The sequence below is a fragment of the Gastrolobium bilobum genome, unplaced genomic scaffold, assembly GCF_033153095.1.
Source record: "Gastrolobium bilobum isolate Gb01-03AN ecotype WA unplaced genomic scaffold, APGP_CSIRO_Gbil_v1 utg58926, whole genome shotgun sequence".
Taxonomy (NCBI): Eukaryota; Viridiplantae; Streptophyta; class Magnoliopsida; order Fabales; family Fabaceae; genus Gastrolobium; species Gastrolobium bilobum.
Genome location: NW_026895640.1, coordinates 77624 through 98995, shown reverse-complemented (window position 1 = coordinate 98995; position 21372 = coordinate 77624). Strand labels below are relative to the sequence as shown.

At 33.5% G+C, this 21372-nt stretch overlaps 1 protein-coding gene across 1 annotated transcript; it reads right to left on the bottom strand.

Moving 5' to 3' along the window:
- Nucleotides 1-10523: 10523 nt before the first annotated feature.
- Nucleotides 10524-21003, bottom strand: LOC133285882 (brefeldin A-inhibited guanine nucleotide-exchange protein 2-like). The gene is made up of 11 exons (XM_061483194.1): nt 19664-21003; nt 17938-18255; nt 17396-17741; nt 16879-17301; nt 16498-16790; nt 15780-16053; nt 13961-14463; nt 13095-13416; nt 12584-12965; nt 11744-12423; nt 10524-11371 (listed from the first exon to the last, which is right to left on the bottom strand). The coding sequence occupies exons 1-11, from the start codon at nt 20860-20862 to the stop codon at nt 10760-10762; spliced, it is 5352 nt and encodes a 1783-aa protein (XP_061339178.1). The 5' UTR covers nt 20863-21003; the 3' UTR covers nt 10524-10759.
- Nucleotides 21004-21372: the final 369 nt, after the last annotated feature.

The window sequence follows — 21372 nt, the reverse complement described above, 5'->3', positions numbered from 1 at the left end:
CCACATTATTGCTTCTTGTCTTGCCATTTCTCATTTTACTTACATCAGAAAGAGACACAAAGTTGAGTGTGTCACTCTCATCTTCATCTCTTTCAAGTTTCAACAACTCCCTGAATTTATTAACACCTTCCATTTCTCTTTTTTTAGTTGTTTTATATATTCGGACGGCCTACACACACATATACATGCATATACGGAAAAAATATTTCTCAAACAGCTTGAGATAAGTTTATCTCCGGCTACTCCAAAATTGCGTCGTTTTATTTATTTATTTTCTGATATTAATTGATTCACCTTTGAATGGTTATGATTTCCTTTTTCTCTCTCTTCCTTTATTACCATTGATCCATCTTTGTACGATCCCATATATATATATATATATAAAAGTATAATATACACCCACCCTTACGAAAATTTCATCATATATAGTGTTATATTACTTTTTAAAAATTTGTGAATAAATGTCACTACTATAGCAAGTGAGTTAAACTTCGAAATGTATAAAAGATTTTATTAGACGAGAGTTGTCTAATATAAACAAAAAGTTATTTTGCGTATAAAAAACTAATTCAACTCAAGCTTGAACTATTAAAGTGAAGATTTTTTTTAATGGTTTTTTATTGGAATCGTTTTTTATGCAGTCAATATAGATAATTTATTTATATTGAGCCCAAAACGACGTCATTTTTGGGTCAGAAATCAAGGTATTTTGTAATTATAATTTATTTCAAAGTTATAATAGTCTTTCTCATTATAATTTTTTTTCAACCCAAAACGGCATCGTTTTGAGAATGAATGTAGATAACTTATCTACATTCACCGTATACGTAGAAACATTAAAGTCTTTTATATTTCTCTAACATGTCTCTCACATGAGAGCTGACAAGGTATGAAAGGTGAACAATGTACAAGCCCACTTATTTGTGTTAAAAAACTCTGCAATACCTAATTATTTATTAATTAAATAGGGGTGGTGAAAATTGAACTCGTGATCACTTAGTCATGTTAGTTCTGATACCATATAAAGAATTAATTCAACCAAAAAATGTAATTTGTTAAGTGAAAGCCTTTTTAATTATTTTTTATATTTCTTTAACAATATGTACGTAAATGCTTTCTTATTTATTTATTTTTTGGTTACAACGTTCTTATATGCAAATATAACTACTTTTATAAATCTGTTTGTCATCCGCAAATGCAAATATTATATAACCAGTATTGCTTATCTCATTTTTGAAACCCAATTTTTGCCAAGTGGAGGATGAGCCAATCATGTTAAGTTCCAATTGGATTCAACTATATAAAACCAATTAAGGCTGAGAATTCTTTATGTTGTATATCTTGTTTCATTGGTGAATGTTTGATTGAGAATCTAATTTAGTAATAATGAAGGGTCATTCCCAGAATTACCGGTCCGGCTTCTTCTCATATTCATGTTACTGTCGTCCTTCTCATGCCATCACGTTCTCAATCTCTCTCTCTCTCTCTACTAATTAAGATGCAGATAAGTTGAAAACAATCTTATTAACAACCACGTGTGGCTTATGTGAAATTTTTTTACCTTCAGTATATATAGGGGTTTGAATTTCATCAGCAATATCTTAATAGTTAAAGTAAATATATACCCATGTTTATAGATATTAGTCTCACATTCAAGGCATCTAAAGAAATCTTGTGTGAACTGTTTATGTGGTAGAAGATGATTTGTTTCTTTTTGGGGGCTATAGTACATCGATATAAATATAATAGTGATCTAGTGAGTTAGATGTACTATAAATCTAAACTCAATTGGTTGAGTCACCGTGAGTGCCTGAGTGGATCTTAGACAAGGCTAAAAATCATGGGGAATATATAGAGTACGGTGGCTCTATAATTAATAATAATGTGAACGAGTCTCCTTAATAAATTTATGAGGGATATACATAGGTGGATAATCTTCTCTAATGAGGAGTGTTATGGAACAATAATCATTTATGTCCTTATGGGCCCATAAGGTGCCAAGGAAATTAAACTTTAATGTGATGAGATAACATTCCTCTCTCTTTAGAAATATAAGGAGTAACCTTTAAAGTGAGTTTTAGAATCTGACTCAATGGACTAGACTTGTATTACAGTTGTGATTACAAAATGTATTATTATTATTATTATTATTATTATTACTATTATTATTATTATTATTAGGGTTTACTTTTTCTACATATAGATAACTTATCTACATTGAGTCCAAAATCGTTTTGGAGCGGAAATCAAGGTATTTTTGTAATTATAATTTGTTTCAGGGTTATAATAGTCTTTTTCATTATAATTTTTTTAATTTTTCACCCCAAAACAACGTCGTTTTGGAAGTGAATGTAGATAACTTATCTATATTCAGTGTAGAAACATTAAATCCTTATTATTATTATGAACCAAACCTTTACCTCTCTATGTCGTGAAACAAACAAGGAAATATATAAAACTAAACGGCACGATTTTCGGTCAATGATTCCTTCACCAACTCATTTCCTAGGTTCTAAAATCGATACTTCATCGCCAATTAATTACCATATACATTATCCACCACTTCCAATTCCAATATCTCATCACGTAAATCCCACCCATTTTGCAACGTTAAATATATATAAATCATATACCATTTCACATTTCAAGTTAATTAACAGTCATATACCTCCATTTCCCTCAAAAGGACAAATTAATCAATGAATACAACCGCAATTAATATACTTCTCTTTTTTTTTTTGCACTAAACATATATAATTTGTTGCCATATATCACTTTGATTGGCAGCATTTTAGGGATGAAAATCGTACTTTGGTGATCAATTTAGTTGCTAAAACATACTTAAAGAACTTGATTTGACCGGTGCATGCGCATATTATAGAATTTGATTAAGACTGATAATTATGTGAATGCTGACAAATGAATCACCTAGTGCCCAGCGGTTTCATGCTTTGTATGAATTGACTACGTAATAACTTTTATATTTCATATATATAAACATAAACTATGTTAATTGATTCAACATAGTAAGAGGATACAAACGTGTATTGATTTGTGTGGTGTAAGGGATTTATTAGATCCTTTAAGTATATGCTCTTAAAGTTCAACTCTAAAATTTATAGGTATAAAAAAACATTTTAATACGTTACTATACCCCAAGAGATTACTACCAGATGAAGGGAAATTCGAGGGGCAAAAAAAACTAGAGGACCTTTAATATGTGTGCACCACCAATTTAACACAATAATAAATAAATAATTAAACAAAAAGAACTTAATCTAGTATTTATAGGCAGGATGGCATATGCTTTTGATTATTTTATTTTATTATGATGTTTAGGTATACTTACAATTTATAGAGAAAATTAAGGGCATCTTTGAGTTTATAAATAGCTTTATGTTATGGATCAGCAATTTTCCAACTGCATGCAGTTGCAACATTTCCCATCAACAGCATATATAGACTAAAAAGATAAATGGCATAAAGTACAAGTAGGTATAAAGCTGAATTTATATACCTTTCTTTTTGACTTAAGACGGTGTTGACCAAGTTTTACATAGATGTATCTTTAATTTCTTCTTGTGTAAGCATTAACTCTTTTATGAGTACTTCACAAAAGTTGCTTTAGCTCAAGCCATTAACGCAAGCTAAAACTGTTTGAAACTTGAAACACCAAGATTCTAGGCTTCCAAAAGTCTATCACAAACCAGGTTCACACAACCCTTAGTTCACGGATTTAACCAAAGAAACATAAATAAATAAACAACGTTTCGCTCACGGAATTTACTCATGTCCAAGTCCTTTAAAATAAATAAATAAAAGGGACAATGAATGTAGATTAATTTTGATCTATATTAGTGTAAAAAGAATGCTATTATATTTAACTAACTATACATCATGACACCCTCTAAAAAATAATAACAATTACTTGAATTAAAGACAAAATAAAATTATATGATAAATAAATATTTTACCTGCAGCAATAGGTTAAAATTAAATCCTTTGAATCTTGTCAATAATATGAAGTCCTACAGAAAGACATAACATTTAGAATGAATAAATGAGTTAATGGGTCATAGAAGAAATTAACCCGTTGATCTACTAGTGCAAAAACTGAAATATGATGCTTACCTCTTAATCAACTCATTTAAATCAAACTAATGGAACCCATTATCTATTCCAATTAAACAATTAATGGTAAAGGTAATCCAAAGAGTATGGACCACTTCAATAAAGAATTTTTTAACTATCAATATCCATGTGAAGGGCACGTAATTGCATCGAACCTAGCACAATGGTGCATGTTCTCACTCTTTCATAAGCCGCTAGTGGGTTGAGATTGATGCACAAAAATCTCTTGTCCTCCATGGAAAGCCAATTCAAAGTTTTCAAACTTATTCTAATTAATTAGAATCCCATTAAACATTGGATTATTTTAAGGCTAACTAGCCGACCAAACTGAAGGTGCCATGTGATGATAGATTAGGATAGATTTGGAACCTTTCAAGTCATCAATATATATATATATATATATATATATATATATAGGATCCTTTGACACCAGTGTCAAATTTGAAATTTGACACCTCATCTGATAGTCGTTAGATAAAAAAAGATCAACTACTCTGATTTGTAAGCATGTGACACCATTGATCTTTTTTGATATAACAACTATTAAATGAGGAGTCAAATTTTAGATTTGACACTGATGTCAAAAGATCCTATCTCATATATATATATATATATATAATGGGGGACAAAAAAATTTATAGTAAGGAGCGAAATAAAATTTTATGTATTATTAAAATTAATAAAAAATATTAACTATTATAAATACTTTTAAGAAAGGAACTAACTATTAATACTAATAATTTATTATTATTAAAAAATGTATTTTATATATAAAATAAAAAAAATTAAAATTTAGGGAGTGGGGCCGCCCATGCTACCCCTCCCTAAATCCACCCTGTATATATGTGCACCTGCAGCTGCAGGCCAGTTCAACCTCTTTCCGAGAAAAAGTTAGACAAACGGTTGGGTAAAAATGTCATCAATTTTGCTTCAATAGTATGATTGGTTAGTTAGTCCTTGGCCAATATTTGCTATTGCTATTCCAATTATATATGTATATGGTCATTAAAATGATACTCATCCATCGAAACAATGTGCAAACTGCCACTGATTGGCAAATTTTATATCCAAATATCATGTGAATAATTTTTTTATCAGACTGTCACGTGACATAATTCGCTACGATCGATAGTGAATTACGTTCGTCAGTGATTTCGTGACACGCGGTCACATTGCGTATCAAATTCGCTACTATTAATAGTGAACTTCGTCCAGTCAGCTTTTTTCTACGAAAATATGTCACGTGTCACAAAATCATTAGCGAACGTAATTCGCTACTAGTCGTAGCGAATTACGTCGCATGACAGTCTGGTAAAAAGTACTGATCGCGTGGTATTTGGATAAAAAATTTGTCAAAAAGTGAAACTTTGGTCGATGTTGCTCATCCATCCATCCATATATATATATATATATATATATATATATATATATATGAAAAGAAATATTTCACAAGGTGTTTGAGATATATTTATCTCTGGTTACCCTAAAACTACGTCATTTTATTTATTTATTTCCTTATATTAATTGATTCACCTTTGAATGGTTATAATTCTCTTTTTCTCTCTCTTCCTTTATCACCATGATCTATTTTTGTACGGTTATGATTTAGTGGTCGGAGATAAAGTTATCTCAAGCAGCTTGAGAAACAATAAGCATATATATATATATATATATATATATATATATATATATATATATATATATATATATATATTTTATATAAGAATGGGGAAAGATATACTTACCATCAAAAAAATTTACCACCCTTACAACCAACTTAATCATCGTTGATTTCCGTCAATCTAACGATTATACTTTATTGGAAATTATTGGGTCGTACTTATTAATTAATTATTAATTCTTAATAAATTATAACAGTTAGATTGACGGAAATCAACGGTGATTAGATTGGTTGTAAATGTGGTAAACATTTTTGGTGATAAGTATATCCTGCCCCTACAAGAATAGGATCAACTTATATCAATATAAGAATAATAAGTCATATGCTAAATTTTAACCGTTGATTTTCATGAATTTAATGGTTATAATTTATTGAAAATTAATAATTAATCAATAATCGTGACCTAATAAATTATCACCGTTAGATTCACGAAAATCAACAGATAAATTTTGGAATAAGACTTATTATTCTTAGATCGTTATAAGTTGATCCTTCCCCTATAATATAATATAATAATTATTGAAATTTTAGCTTATAACCTCATCATTAAATCACTTCTAATGACTCCAGTTATATATGCTTCCAAACTGAATGCATAGAGTTCTTACCACATGTATGTATATATTGTATGTAAGGTTATGTTTCTTTTTAATGGGATCAACATTATTAATGAGGAGTGAAGGTTGAAACCCCTTCTCTTAATTTTAAGCTTTTTATGACGCTAACCTTTCATTACAATATCTATGTCAAATTCTTGTGCCATACATGCTAGTAATGTGTGTCAAATAGAAAAATATGCTCCAGTAATAAAACAACAAAGGGGACTGGATTCTCTAGGTTTAAGTCCCATTTGTAATGGGTTGGGTGAAAATTATAAAAGATAGCTTATTCTATTTTGTAACCGACATAGCACAGGACAAAAACATGAATAAAAAGAACACCTATACTTGGTTTCCGGTACCATAGTTTAGAAAAAGACAGTGGCGATAAAACCAATATAATTTATTTGGAATGAATTTTTATATTGAGGTATGTGTAGTTATTTATATTTATATAGTTAATATAAGTAGATACACCTAGGGATAAAAAGAAAAGAAAAGGAATAGCAAGCCTTAAAAAGAACTTCATTCCAACATATTTGGAAGTGCATGGAATAGTGGTTTAGAAACTTCGATGGCAAATTTTTAAAATTTTGCTAGTCATTGATTGTTGGGCAATTAAGGGACTTGTAGTAAAAAAATATATAAATAAAAATAACAGTGCTATATGACACATTGGTGTTTGATAACATAGAAATTTGGGCAATAAGGGTATTAATTTAGTACATTCTTTTTTAAGTTATCAATAGAAAATAATTTCCTTTTTATTTAATAACCGTTTTCGTCTTTAAATTTCCCATATGAAAGGTATGATTGTTGGAAGAACTAAAGAACTCCCTTACCAAAAAAGAACCTGAAGAAATCAATAGATTAATGAGAGCAAAGAAAACACTATAATTGCATTTCGCACCATATCATTTATGTCTAAGATACTAGTTAAAGTGTCCCCCATATATATTGCGTATGCTTTAGGTATTATCTTACAGGGAGGGTATATCTATAAATTAAATAGTTTACAAACTCTTACAACCAAATTTCAATCATTAATTTTCATCAATCTAATGATTATAATTTAGTGAGAATTAATAATTAATTAATAAATATAATTCAATAAATTATAATTATTAGATTTACAAAAATCAACAATTAAAATTTAATTGTTTAGTTTGTAAATATAACCGCCATGTTCTCTTAAAAAGAAAAAGAGGACATACATATTAAGCCACTTATACATAAAAACCAACGGTTAACGGAGTTTATTTATTGAGTTTACATATATGCTTTAATAACGATATGGATTGTGAGAAAGATTTAGACCCTTATAGACATGCACCTTGTTCTTGTCCTTCGTTTTCCTATCAAAGCAACTTAAGTAAGTCAAGTTTGGGTTTTTTAATTAAATTATTATTTCAATGGCTAATGTGAATTAGCTTACCTGATTAATCTTTTTATATATATATATATATATATGAAGGTTATATTTACAACTTTTTTTTTACAACCTCTTACAACCATATTTTAATACTGTTGATTTTCGTCAATCAATGGTTATGATTTTCACAAATTAAATTCATTAATTAATTATTAATTCACAATAAATGATAACTATTGATTAGCAGAAATCAACGGTATTAAGATATGATTGTAAGAGATTATAACAAAAAAATTGTAAGTATAACTTATATACATATATATATTACTTTCGCAATTCGATCCAGGTGTAATGAAGACCAAAAGTTTTTACTAGGGTGCTTCCTCAATGATCAAATTTTCGACTTTAAAATTTAATTAAACAGTCACTTTTAGACATGGCACCATTGGGTTTCCTGATTAATCTTTCACTCATGCCGACTTTGATTTCAATTAAAGAGTATCCCTTAGTTGTTATAAAAAAAAAAGTATCCCTTAGTAGGTGATTTGTAAAATAATTACAATGATATTATTAAAGTAAAATTCATTTCAGAATTGTGATGTTATGAGAATGTAACGGATATATATTTTTTTTTCATTTATAGAACAAACTGCGGTTCATCATACAAAAATTAGTTAGTGTTACACTCAGTTTTCATATTCATTCTAAATGGTTTTGATATAAGCAAGTTTACAGGTAGAGGCAATGAAAAACAAATTTTTTTTTTTTTTTTTTTTTGGTAAACACAATGAAAAACATTTTGCTATAATGTTCCCTACTAGGATTTCACTATTTCAGGTCCAAGCTCATCACGGATACAAGATCCAAGTACAGCAAATGGTTAAAGGGGGAACCTATCATAAATCAAATATTAAGAATAAAATCTCCCTTAACTCTCATATCCAAGTTCCACATGTAAATTAATCTTTTGATTTGTCTAATAAAAAATTTAAAAGTATATGTAGTTTTTTAAAACAAACTATAATTTTTTTTGATACATAACAAACTATAAATTTAATCAAATTCTAAACATTTATTATATTTATTTATTTATTTAAAAAATATATTTTTTGGTTTCTTGTCCCATGTCTTTTAGGTGTACGATTAATCTCTTTGGATATGAAATAATACAATTAGGCGTTTGGTTGATGACAAAATTTTTGAATACTAGGAAAATGTAATTACTAGAAAAATGGTTTGAAGGTAAATTTGGTAGGAAAATGTAAAAAAAGTTATTTGGTTGACCGAAATATTACCAGAGAAATTTATTTAAATTTGCAAAATCTATGTTCGGGAGAAATTTCGCACTTGTTTTTTCACTTCTCTAGTTATCTCAAAATACCACATCTCAAGTGGTATTCTGTAACAGTGAATTTTATCCAAAAATTAACACAAAAGTTATTTCTCCATCTATTCTATTTGCCTAGTATTTTTTTTCAAAAATCTAAATTAAACGTGATATTTTTCAATATTCACTTACACTTTCCCATCAATCCTAAAATAAATCTTCTAGGAAACACTACGGTCCTTCCTAGTCCCTACAAACAAGTAGCTTTCTGGGGGTTCGGCCTTATCCTTCCTAATATAATACAGTTTGCTTGCCACTACACTCAATCCATCATAGGTAATATATAAGTTTTGCTCATCCTAATTAAAATCAAAATAAAATGAGGGTGGAAAGAATGGAAGGGCTGGATAGGACTATGTGTCAGAGTTCGGGGCCGAATGTGTTCACGATCACATCGAGTGATATTTATCCATTAAGGAAAATTATGGGTCTCAATAGGTTTGAAATAAAGGATAAATTTTTCTACCTATTTTTTTATATCTATTTGTCTATAATGTTTCAATATCATTAAATTAAAATCTCAATTAATATTTATTATCTTTTTCTCTTTTTAAAATTATGATCTAATAATATTGAAGAGTGGTATATAAAATAACTTATCCCTTAAAATAAATGGTAGTATGTTAGCGTTTGGCCCAGTAAAAGCAAATAGTAAAAGAAAAATGTTAGCTAGCAAAAAAAAAAAATGTTAGCATCGTGGTATCACTTCGATTATCCACGTATTCAAACTTGAGGATAGGGTGATTGAGTGGGTCTTTGCCAAACAGCTTACGAAAGTGCTATTTGTTCATAATGCTTGCAATAATTTAGGGCATGCTTGATTGTGTTCTGATTTTTTTGTTCTTAAAACTGTTTTGTAAAATAGTTATGAAAACAGTTATTTTCTGTATTTTTTTTTTTTGAAAGTTAAAATCCAAAACAGAAAACAAAAACAACTCAGACATATTCTCTAAATTTGATTCTAAAAACAAAAAAACAGTTATAGTTTTCAAAATATTTTTTACAAAACAGGTCTTACCAAATGAATTTTTTTAGTTTTTTTGTTCTGAAAACTAAAAAACTGTTTCCAAGAACAACAATCAAACAGAGCCTTAATCTTTACTTTTGTTTTGGTGAATTTATATTTTCTTATTTGTGATGTTATTTCGTGGTTTTTTTAAAGTCATATTTAAGTACTATTGTAAGTTTTAGTTGACACTTTTGGTATGCTCAGACCTTGTAAGTCCTCGTAAATAGCAACTTCAGCAATAGAGTTCGCGTTTTGCACCGCAGCTAAGAAATTAATCACCAAATAACAAGAAAATTATCAAACTTGACAAACTAAATTTTATAGGAGGTGATGCAAAACTCATTCTTTTCATAAACTAAAGCATACAACATTAAACCTCCTGGTTATACAGATAAATTCTGATTGGAAAACCTCGGCTTCTAGAATTATCTATACTCAAAATCACTAGTAACTTCCCACACATTATCACACTATATTTCTGTATCCAAGTTAAAGGAGAGGAGGAAAATATGAACAAAAAGATTTAGACAAAAATATTCTACATCTCAAAATGCCGAGTCAATCTTTTCCCAAGAGATCATCAACATGAACGTAGCAAAACAGGACCAACTGATAAACTAAGTATATCACTGAGAGCCACTTGGACCTCAGTTGAGCCATGTTCGCAACTTATCAAGCTTGAGAGAAGAGGGAAAAAATGAGCCATGTTCTTCTCGGAATTAATATCTCCCAAATTACAAATAGCCTGAAGTGTAGCTACAACAAGCGACGCACGTGCAGCCAATTCTCTTCGCTTCCCAGAGCCTAGAGGAATCAACCAATGTTGCTGTCTACCATAAGAAGATTCAGATACTCTTCCAGAAGCTGTAACTTCAATATAAAACTCCAAGACCTCCTGACAAAGCTGAACGAGATGAGTCTCAACCTCAGCCTCCTCATAATTAGGAGGCCTGTCCACAACTAGGTTCTCTAAAAATGTGAGGCATATTTGGTAGGACTCATTCTCAAGGCGTAAAAGTGGAGGGTCTTGCATTTGGGTCATAGAGGCAAACTCTTGTAACTTTGAACGTAAAATAACATTGCTGTTAATCTTGTGAGCATGTAATGCCACATCATGCAAAGCATCAAACAGGACTAGTGTGGATTTTGCTGAAAGTTGAGAACGGTACATGTTATAGATCTCCATCACCGCCTGCCAATTTCAGTGAGAGTTGTTATTTTTCAAAAACTAGATACATCTGTTTTTTATGGCACACATAACTATGGTTGTCAGTGCACATTATATATGGAAATGAGGTATTGAATGAAATATATGTTTCCTCCTTGATAGTGCATGTTCCTAAGATCATATAATTTTAGTAGTGCTAAAATAGTAAACGACATTGGTAATATAAAGACTAAAAGATCTTTTGATCAAATTCCTATGAAAATACTAAGAAAAACATCTGCTATGGCTTCTTCCTTGTATTTCTTTCTATTGGGCAATTTTTATTTTTATTTTTTTTGGCACATTCTTTCTACAGGATATTTTAACAATGTTTAGAGGAACAGAATAAAAATCTACCTGAATCAATAAAAGTTGAACAGCAGCTCGGCATTTTGCTTTAGATAAATATGCATAAAGTCGACGAGTCCTCAGGCTTTCTAAATTATCAGGTGAGCCAGATTCAGCAGGATCCCTGTCAACTTTATCTGTTGAAGCATGTTCATGATTTCTATTCACAAACTCCCCACTGTCAAGGAATGAAAAGTTAGGGACTGTTGCATTTGCTGCTTCTTTTAGTGAGAAAACCACTTCTAACCAATTCTCATCAGAAAACAGCTCCCCAGCATTATTCATCAGACGAACAAATGCGGCAATACCAATGCCAGCCAGGCTTTGATGAGGGCGCTGTATAAAGCTTACAAGGAGCATGAGCACCTTTCTTAAAAGTGGATTGACTGTGTTATAAAAGTTAACAAAAAGATCTACCACCAATTGGAGGGCTAATGTGCATGTCTCGTAAAGCCATGCATCTTGATCAAGCTCACCGTCAGTCTCTACTTCATTGACCTGTGAGCTACTCCCTGAAGGATCAATAGAATGACGAACATAATCAAATATTCGAAATAGGACTGATTCAAATACTCTTTCCCATAAAGGTAGTGAAAAGTGGCGGCCATGGTTGCGTAAGGTTTCAAACAGGACTTGCAAGGCACTCTGCCTTATCTCAGACCTAGGGTCAAAGCTAAGCTCAGACAAACCTGCATAAAATAGACACTGAATAAGTACATAAGTAACCATCTAAGACAAGGGTGGGTGCTGGATAGCAGTAAGTACAAATCATTTGAGCAAGTTACAAAACATAAGCTAAATACTTTTGCCGTAATTCATGCCTAGACAAACTTAATACAATGTCCTCACCAGCCAATAAAGGAAACCACAAATAGAGATGATCATCCTTGTCTGTCACCTCTCCATTATCAATTTTTCCCTCTTTTCCTCGTCGAGGTGAAGGTGCAGAAATCTTTCCAAAAGTTTCCTTGTCTTTATTCCTTGACGAAGAGCCAAGATCTCCTTCTGCTAGTTTTGTTGCACAGAATTCAAGAAAAGCAATGGCATTTAGGCTAATCTCTTTGTTAAACCTACTATTGGTGAATGCAATTAGACAATTCACACAATCTGTAAAGGTGGTGGTTTCAGTTTCAGTGATGTATGCAAAGTAATCTCGAATAATTTTCTCAATAATTTCAAAAGCCAAGAGTACAATGTTTTTGTGGTCATCATATGCTGCTGTTGTGAATACCTGAAATCAAGTACACAAGCCATGAGTGGAAGGAAAAAAATTATATTCTTCAGCAGACAAAATCAAAACAAAAACTTTTTCTGTACAAATTGGAGCTCTCTACAGAAAACATAATTTGAGCATCCCTACCATGAACATGCTCTTCCATCCTGATTTGACATTGTTGACACGAGATAAAACCATTTGAGAAACACATCTGATAATAAGTTCTCTAATTTCAACAGCGCTACTCTTTCGCATAACAATGACGAAAGGCTTCATAAATTCATTTTGAAAATTATAATTAGCCAACTCTTCCCGCTCAAGAAATTTCATTGACAACTGACGCAAGGAATCCATTGCAAAAATTGCAATTGAAAGGTTTCTAGAACAGCCAATGGTTACAAAGAAATCTGAGAGAACATGCCAGACGCTTGACCACACAAGCCTGATACGGTTCATATTATAGTGCCTGTTACACAATAATCATGTCAAATTCAAACCACATAATTTAGACTGCAGCGAATAAGCACCAATCAATCATGAACCACAAAATCATAACCCCAATGCTCTGTCCCAATTTTTTTCCAGATCAATTGCACTTTCCCAACTTCATCTTTGGGGGCACTTGTTAGTTTCCCTCATCAATAAAATTAAACAGTCAGTGAATTGTTTTACCATCCAAACTTTGGTGACTTCACATGCAACCCAATATTTATTTACAAAAATTGGACAGGAAACTAGTTCAAATGACCAATTTTCCCAACCTACAAAGGGTTTTGCATGAGATTTGGGGATTCAAAAGGGACAATGTGTCAAATGAGAGAAAGCAACCAGGGCAAAAAATGCTCTGTCTATAATCAATAAAGGATATTGCAATTTCCCAGAAAGTTAGGGTTTTGAAAATGCCACTAATAACCCCCAACCCGTAAACACCAAGAGCCACGAGAGGAAATATAGTTCAGAGGGAGAAGAAGGAGGTATCATGCATTAAGTAGTAAGAAGATAATACGTACGCAATCTCAACTATCTTTGTAAGGCTGAACACCCGTGGATCAGACGGGGATCTCAGTTCCTCCATGGAGACCTTGCATAAAGCCTTAACAAAATCTATTACGGCCTCACTGTTCAACTTCTGACTCCGAGTGAATATGCGATTCATTTCTGAGCTACCAACTTGTTCCAGCATATTCAAATTAGACACTAGATTGTTCACCTGTTCTGATGTGATGGCCCCAGAAGCATTAGAGCCAATTCCAGCACTATCGTATGAACCCCGCATCACCGTGGCAGCTGCATACTGCATCCTCTCAGGTCCCTTCTTCAAAATAGGAAGGATAGTTGATTTCACCTGCTTTACATTTTCAGAATCATTCTGAGGAAAAGCAAAGAATGTGGCATCTGGTGGAGCCCCCTCTCCAAGAAGATGTAGATGCTCAAATCGGGAAACACAGGTCAAGATATGCTCCCAAGCTTCTTGTAAGTAATTCCCGTCCTCATCAGCAATAGTAACTATCACCTATCAACAATTCATATGGAAAATCTACAGGAGCTTAACATTGGCTTTCTGATATTGCATAATGCATCCTAAATACACATACAACTAAATATATGCATTTTCAGATATTGTTCTTCCCAGAATGGCTTTCGGCAAGGCAGGAAAATTTCCACAAGCACGTGTCCATTAATTTGCAAATTATTACAGTTACAGCAGAAGCTTTTGTGATCTCATTCAAACAGAAAGGATGATCATTTTTTTTTTATTGTTATGTATGTAGTGATGAACACTTGTAGAGAGTTCAGCTTTAGATAGGACTGAATCATCAAGCAGAATCCATTTTGCAGCTAAAACTTGTCCAAACCATGTGAAACCAGTCCATTAAAACTTGCTGTTGAAAGCACTTTGTGAAAACTGTACAGCAATTTGAAAATTAACAAGTGCTTCAAAACAATTTCTAAAACAGACTTATAAAGAGTTTTCAGACATGCCCTTACAGCACCAAAAATTCAGAGCAATGAAATAACTTCATATCAAATTGGGGCAACGATGATTAGTTTGTGTCAGGATGGAGTTGTGCAAAACCATGACTTTTAAGGAATACCACTGGACTATGTTTGGAAGTTTTCGAGAGAATGAAATGATATGGAAACGAATAGGATGACATGAAAAGACAATGGACCAAAAAAAAGTTGCATTCTCCATGTTACATTATTAAAGAGGGAAGAAGGGAAAGGTAATAGGTTGTCACTGTAAAAGTTAAATACAACCCTTCTAAGCTCTTTGAAGTAACTAAATTTCTAAGATAAAAAAGTAAATGACATGTTTTTAAAATATAAGTAAAACAAAAACCCCTAATAACCCCTCAATTTGGAGCAGAACAAAATGTGAAAATTTGAGGTGAAATGAGGGGTAATGGTTCCCTCACATTTCCTTCCCCCCCATAAAATTTTAAACACCCAAAGAAGGGAGAATCTTTCCCTTCCCCTTCTGTCCTGCTCATCAATGTCCCAAAATCCAATCATACAACATATATTTAATCATGTATCGCAAAAAGATACTCTTTTGAACAAGGGTAATAAAGAAAAAGGATGGAAAACATCCAATTTAAGAACAAGATTAAACATGGACTCAAACCTTAAAAAGATGTCAAGGAACTCAATGAATACACTTGAAACAATTGCACATTATGAAAGGGGGACACTAAGTGACTAACACTGTCACTCTGTCAGTATAGTAGAAAGTAGCGTAAAGCACAAGAAGAATAGCTAATCAATAATGAGTTCAGCTTATTATATAAGCCAGCTAGAAAAGAAAAGAATTATACATTTACCCACCTTGATTGCGTCTACATTTTTCTGCTTTATATCAGCAGGAGAATGCAGGGAAGTAAACTTTGCTAATGAAGTCACAAAAGCATCTCTATGAGTCTTCATGGACATTACAGAAGTAACATGAATAGCATAGCGGAAGCCGTCAAGACACAAAGCTATTACAACTTCATCATCACTTTGATCAAGAGGAACACTGAAGGCAGCTAACATCGGTGCCCAGCACACCTCAATCATGAATCTAAGGATTACCACATCAGTTGCTGCATAATAGACTGACCTACAAATTGCAAGCAAATAAATATCAATAATATAGATCTCTCTCTCTCTCTCTCTGTGTATATATATATATATATATATAAAACAAGTAGAAACTTCTTTTTCGAAAATATTATGAAAGAAACAACAATAAAAAGGATAAATTTCTATAAAAAGAAGAATAAATTAACTTCAAAATTCCAAACAAGTGATCTAATTAGCATAAAAGAGTAAAAAAAAATACACAACTGTGAACATTTCAGATTGACACACCATACTTCAAACTGACATGGACCAAGTAAACTAACAGATAAATATTAGTAAAAGTGGTAGGCCCATAAACAGCATGAACGTGAATGTTTACACAGTGGCATTTGAAGGTTCTTCATGCCAAAAATAGAATAAGGTTAACTCATGAACTCAAAAGAATATTTCCAACATAATGGGAAAAAAATGGAGAACATACTCAGTTTTGCGAGCTTTTTCTTTAAATTGTTCTTGCATATGTCGGATTAGATCATCACTGGTCTCCATATGATTGTCTTCCCCACGCTTACGGATCACAATATTCAATATGCTATCCAAGCCTAAAAGTCTGTTAGGGTTCACAGCCTGTCTTTGTTGGGGTGCCAGATCAACGTCTTTCATTTTGATCTCATTTCTAGAAATTCTCTCAAACAAGGACCTCAAGTATTCCTCTGGTACATCTTTTCCATCATCTATGCCACGATTGTTTTTTATGAAATCATCAGCAGACATCTGCATAACTCAATAAGCAAAAATAAAATAATTTATCTCATCTATCATTGTCATATGCACATCAATTTATAGAAATAACTGAGCACACCTTGTTCTTCACCATGGGATTGTGAGCATCAGTATTCAGCAGTATCACAGAATATGCAAGAACATATGCTGTGTCAGCACTAGAAAAGACTTTTGGATTACATTTCCAATAACGCTCGGCAAACTTTTCCATGATTCGATCAATTTTCTGTGCCTCACCAGGCAGTCTAAATCCTTGAAGAAAGACCCTGATAGCCTCATCAAACTCCATCCCTTTAAATTCAAAAGAATCCACGTAGGCATGCATTACTTTCAAGGATAATTCTTCCCTTTCTCCCAGATAATCACCAATCAAAGTCTTGTTCAACCCAGACGCATCTTTAAGAAAAGCAGCTATATCCTCTGGTGAATTACCCACTTTGTTGGCATTGATGAGGAATTCAATTCCTTTCTTAGGCTTCCTATTAAAAAGTGATATACCTTCCTGCCATAAACTTAGCATTAGCTTCATATATGATGAACACTCAAAGCAATAACAGAGATCTTCTTGCTACACCAAAACTCATATATTTTCTTACCTGAAGTTCCAGTTTATAAGCCCGGCGTTGCTCAATATTTGAAACATCAGATGCCTCATTTGAGATTTCAGAATGAGTGTCTGATCCTTCAACTGGCTCTTCTGCATTCCCATTTACTGTGGGAAGACCTCCAGCTTCATGGCTATTATCAACTGCTGCAGCTTTCTTTGCTGAATGAGGATCTGGAATACGCAATTGTTTGTTCATCCAGTTTCCCATTGACTTCAAAATAGCAACCAAGCATTTCATGGCTTCAAGTTTTAGTATTGCCTCTTGAGGTGGCAAAACTGTGGTCATTACACTAGAAGGGACACCTTGGGCAGTTTTAAGAAGTCCATTGACCATCCTAGGAGGAATATAACAAATAAATATTATAGACCATAGCGTATATTAAATGACAATCAAGTTCAAGACAACCACACCCACACCAGCACAAATAGTGTACAAAACAAGGACATAAGCTAATAAACTGTAGATCCATATTATAAACATAAAATAGCAAAAAATATTCATAAAGTATATCAAATAAATAAAAAGCACACCTCTCAAATATGTTTGATGAATTGACATCACAGTCATAGTTGATAAAAATGTCTACAAATATCTGTGAATCAACACAAAGCTTTTCTAGAAAATGAAGCACTATCATCTTTTGCTGAAAATTAGGTTGAGCAACATTTTCTAGAACCCTGAGAACAATCATGGGGAAAAAGACTCCAATTTCTGCTTTCAATCCAGCTCTAAATCTTGATACCAGACTGATGAGAATGGAACATGATAGCTGAAAAACGATCATAAGAGTTGAAGCACTGTTCTTCAACAATGATAAACATAAGTACTGCTTGATGGCACCTAAAAACCTGCTTCATCACAGTCAATGCAACCATCAGTAGTGTTCTTTATCATGATAAAACAGTTAATTGTCATGATAAAATAGAAGAAAAAAAGTGTCAATTGTCATGATAAAACAGAAAAGATAATGTCACTTTTCATTAATGTAAACTTCAAAGAATAAAAGTTCAAACTAAAAGAAAAAGAAAAAAAGATACAATAACAAAATTCAAGAGACAATGGTAAAGGAACTGAAAATTACAACACAAGAATAGCATATCGAAATAAACAACTCCCCATGAAACCCCAATTTTGGAAGCGTCCAGAAGATAATGATATAACCTGAATCATATGCTATTCACAGACATCATGTTTACATGATTTGATCTGTTACTCAACTAACTCCTGATGAATCCCCAATTATGAGGACACAAGGGAGCTTTATAGTAGCATATGACACAACTAAAAATATAATTCATGCAGATAGAATGCAAGATTGAGTTTCTCCTTTTATGCATTCATTCAATCCAGTAATTCTCTTTATAGAGTTTGATACAAAGGACACATCAGCCTATTCTGTTGTAACAATTATCTGATCACTAAACTGAATAGGACTAGGCTATTTACAGAAATAACCCTATACACAGTGGACACTAACAATATGTAACTAATGTAACTTTTACATTTACTCTATACTAATATCAAATATTATAGTGGGAAATGACACTACCCTAACTGGGGACCATATCAATCAACTTAAAAGCAAGTAATATGCCTAGCAATGTGAAATTCAATAGTCTCTCAACAGAGGTGTTCTATTCTAGTAGAAACCATAAAATATGCTGCTCAAAGGAATTTCTGGGACTAAGGGGGGTTTTATATTTCACAATATCCTCAGAACTTGTGAGGCCTAATCTAGCAATATGACAATATGACATTCATATACTTCTCTTTAGATTATCTTTACCTTACAGCATAACTCTCCCAAAAGATTCTCCACAATTTCCTCTACATGGTAACGATTCGAAAGATAGAACCTAATGGCATCATTTGACCTGTGTAGCCAATCCCACTTAGTGGGATAAGACTTGGTTGTTGTAAATAACTTGTTGTTTTAGTAACAATCCAAATGGTATCATGTACTCCAGAAAGTGAGATTGAGTTATTGACTTTGACAGAACTTCCAGAAAATGTAGTCATGCTAACCAACTTCCGGTGGACCAGTACTATGTTTAACTGATAAACTGACAGAAGTACAATTACACTGAGACATATCTTCACTCTAGGATTCATCTCATAACATATCTTCACTCTAACTGATAAAAAAATGCTAACGTTTGAAGTTTAAACTAAATGCCCCCCAAAAAAGAAGTACATAAAAATGAGAAAAGAGAGGGGGGAAAAAAATAGCATATTAACACACAATGAGAATTCTACCTTTCACTAGTCCTGAAGACATCTCCAGCATTCTCGAGCAAAATCTTCAACAACTCCAAAGCCAAAATCTTCCCCTTCATCAACTGTGGATCAGCAGATGCCTCCTTGGGGGGCGTCTTCATAGACAATTTACAAAGAGCCCTGAACACCAAAAATGCATCCCTCCGCAGCTTATTCCCAATCTGAATCTCCAAATCATCATCCCTCTCGATCCCCTCCTCATCCACAAGCTCCCCTTTCCTACCCTCTAAGGCTGTCTTGTACATACTGATCTCCCAATACTTGGCATCCAACATGTCCTTGTCAGTGGAATCCAACAAATCCGCCGGATTTGTGGTCTCCACCGACGTCGTGGTCTCAAAGGCACCATCATGCCCACCCAATGCCGAAACCTTACTCGGCATAGGTGGGTTCAAAACCCCATCAATATCCTGCATAATCTTGGTGATAAAACTCTGCACAAACTGTGTCATCGAGTTATCCACATCAGATTTTTCCACTGGCTCCATCCATTCAGACACCACAATGGGCTGAATTGGAACCGAGGACGAATCTGCCTCCATCCTCCTAAACACAATCACCATCATCTGAATCAACGACGCCTTTGCCGTCGTCTGATTCACCACATTCTTGCTACCAATATATATATCATAACAAGTCCTCACAATCAAAAGCAAGCAATCACCATGAATTCTCAATGAAAACGAGGTTACCGCGGACAAGAGCGTCTTCAGCACCAGCAGTTCCATGGCGTCATCGCCCAAGTTGTGGCACTTGCACACCGATTCAATCAGGCTTGCCAGCAGCTTCGCCTCGGGGCAACCTCCGGCGGCGTCCGCCTCGCCACGGAGGTAGCCATGGGAGATGAGTTTCTGGACGGCGTCGACGGCAGGATCGGCGATCTTCAAGACGCCGGAGCTGGCGGCAGTAATGAGAGGGCCGAGGATCAATTCGGACTCGGCTAGTGAGTAATCGACGGGGCCACCGTCGTGGAGCGGGCCTGGAACCGAAGCCTCGGGCTCGGCGGCGTCATTGGAAGGTGGCGATTTGAGGTTCTGCGACGAGGTGAGAGTTTCGATGACGGATTTGCACTCGCGAGCGAGTTTCGCGTGCTTTCTCCACGACGCGTTCTTGATGATTTTCTCGAGTGCAGGGACGACAACCGGGTTCAGACGGGAATCAGCTTCCGAAGAAGCCATTCCCGAGTTGGCAACTGAGTCGCGAGCTACGAGGAAGGAAGACGCGGCTGCTTCGACTAGGAACTTGTTCCCGTGAGCTGCAGCACTGAGTAAGTGGAGCTCACGAGTGCTTCAACAATGGCGTCGAGTTGGCTCGGTGAGTTGAGGGAGAGAGCGAGCTATTTTCGGGATTTAATCGTTGCGAATCTGAGAGGACAGAGGAGTGGACTTGAGATCACGTTTTCGCTCGCGCGAGAAGCTTGAAGTTTTCTCGTGAATTGACTGAAATGCCCTTCCGTTTAACCATTAGTAGTTAGCAGATCTGCAGATGGTTTAATATCTCTTTTAAAAGGAAATAAGTTTATATAATTTCATTTCTTATAACTGTATTTTTTGGAATATATAATTATAGTATAAATTTTTTCTTTCTTTTTCTTTCCATATTAATTGATAAATTTTTTAAAAATTTCTGAAGAGAAAAAAAAATTAATATTATAATTATGTGATGGACTCCTCTGAAAAAGGGGAGAA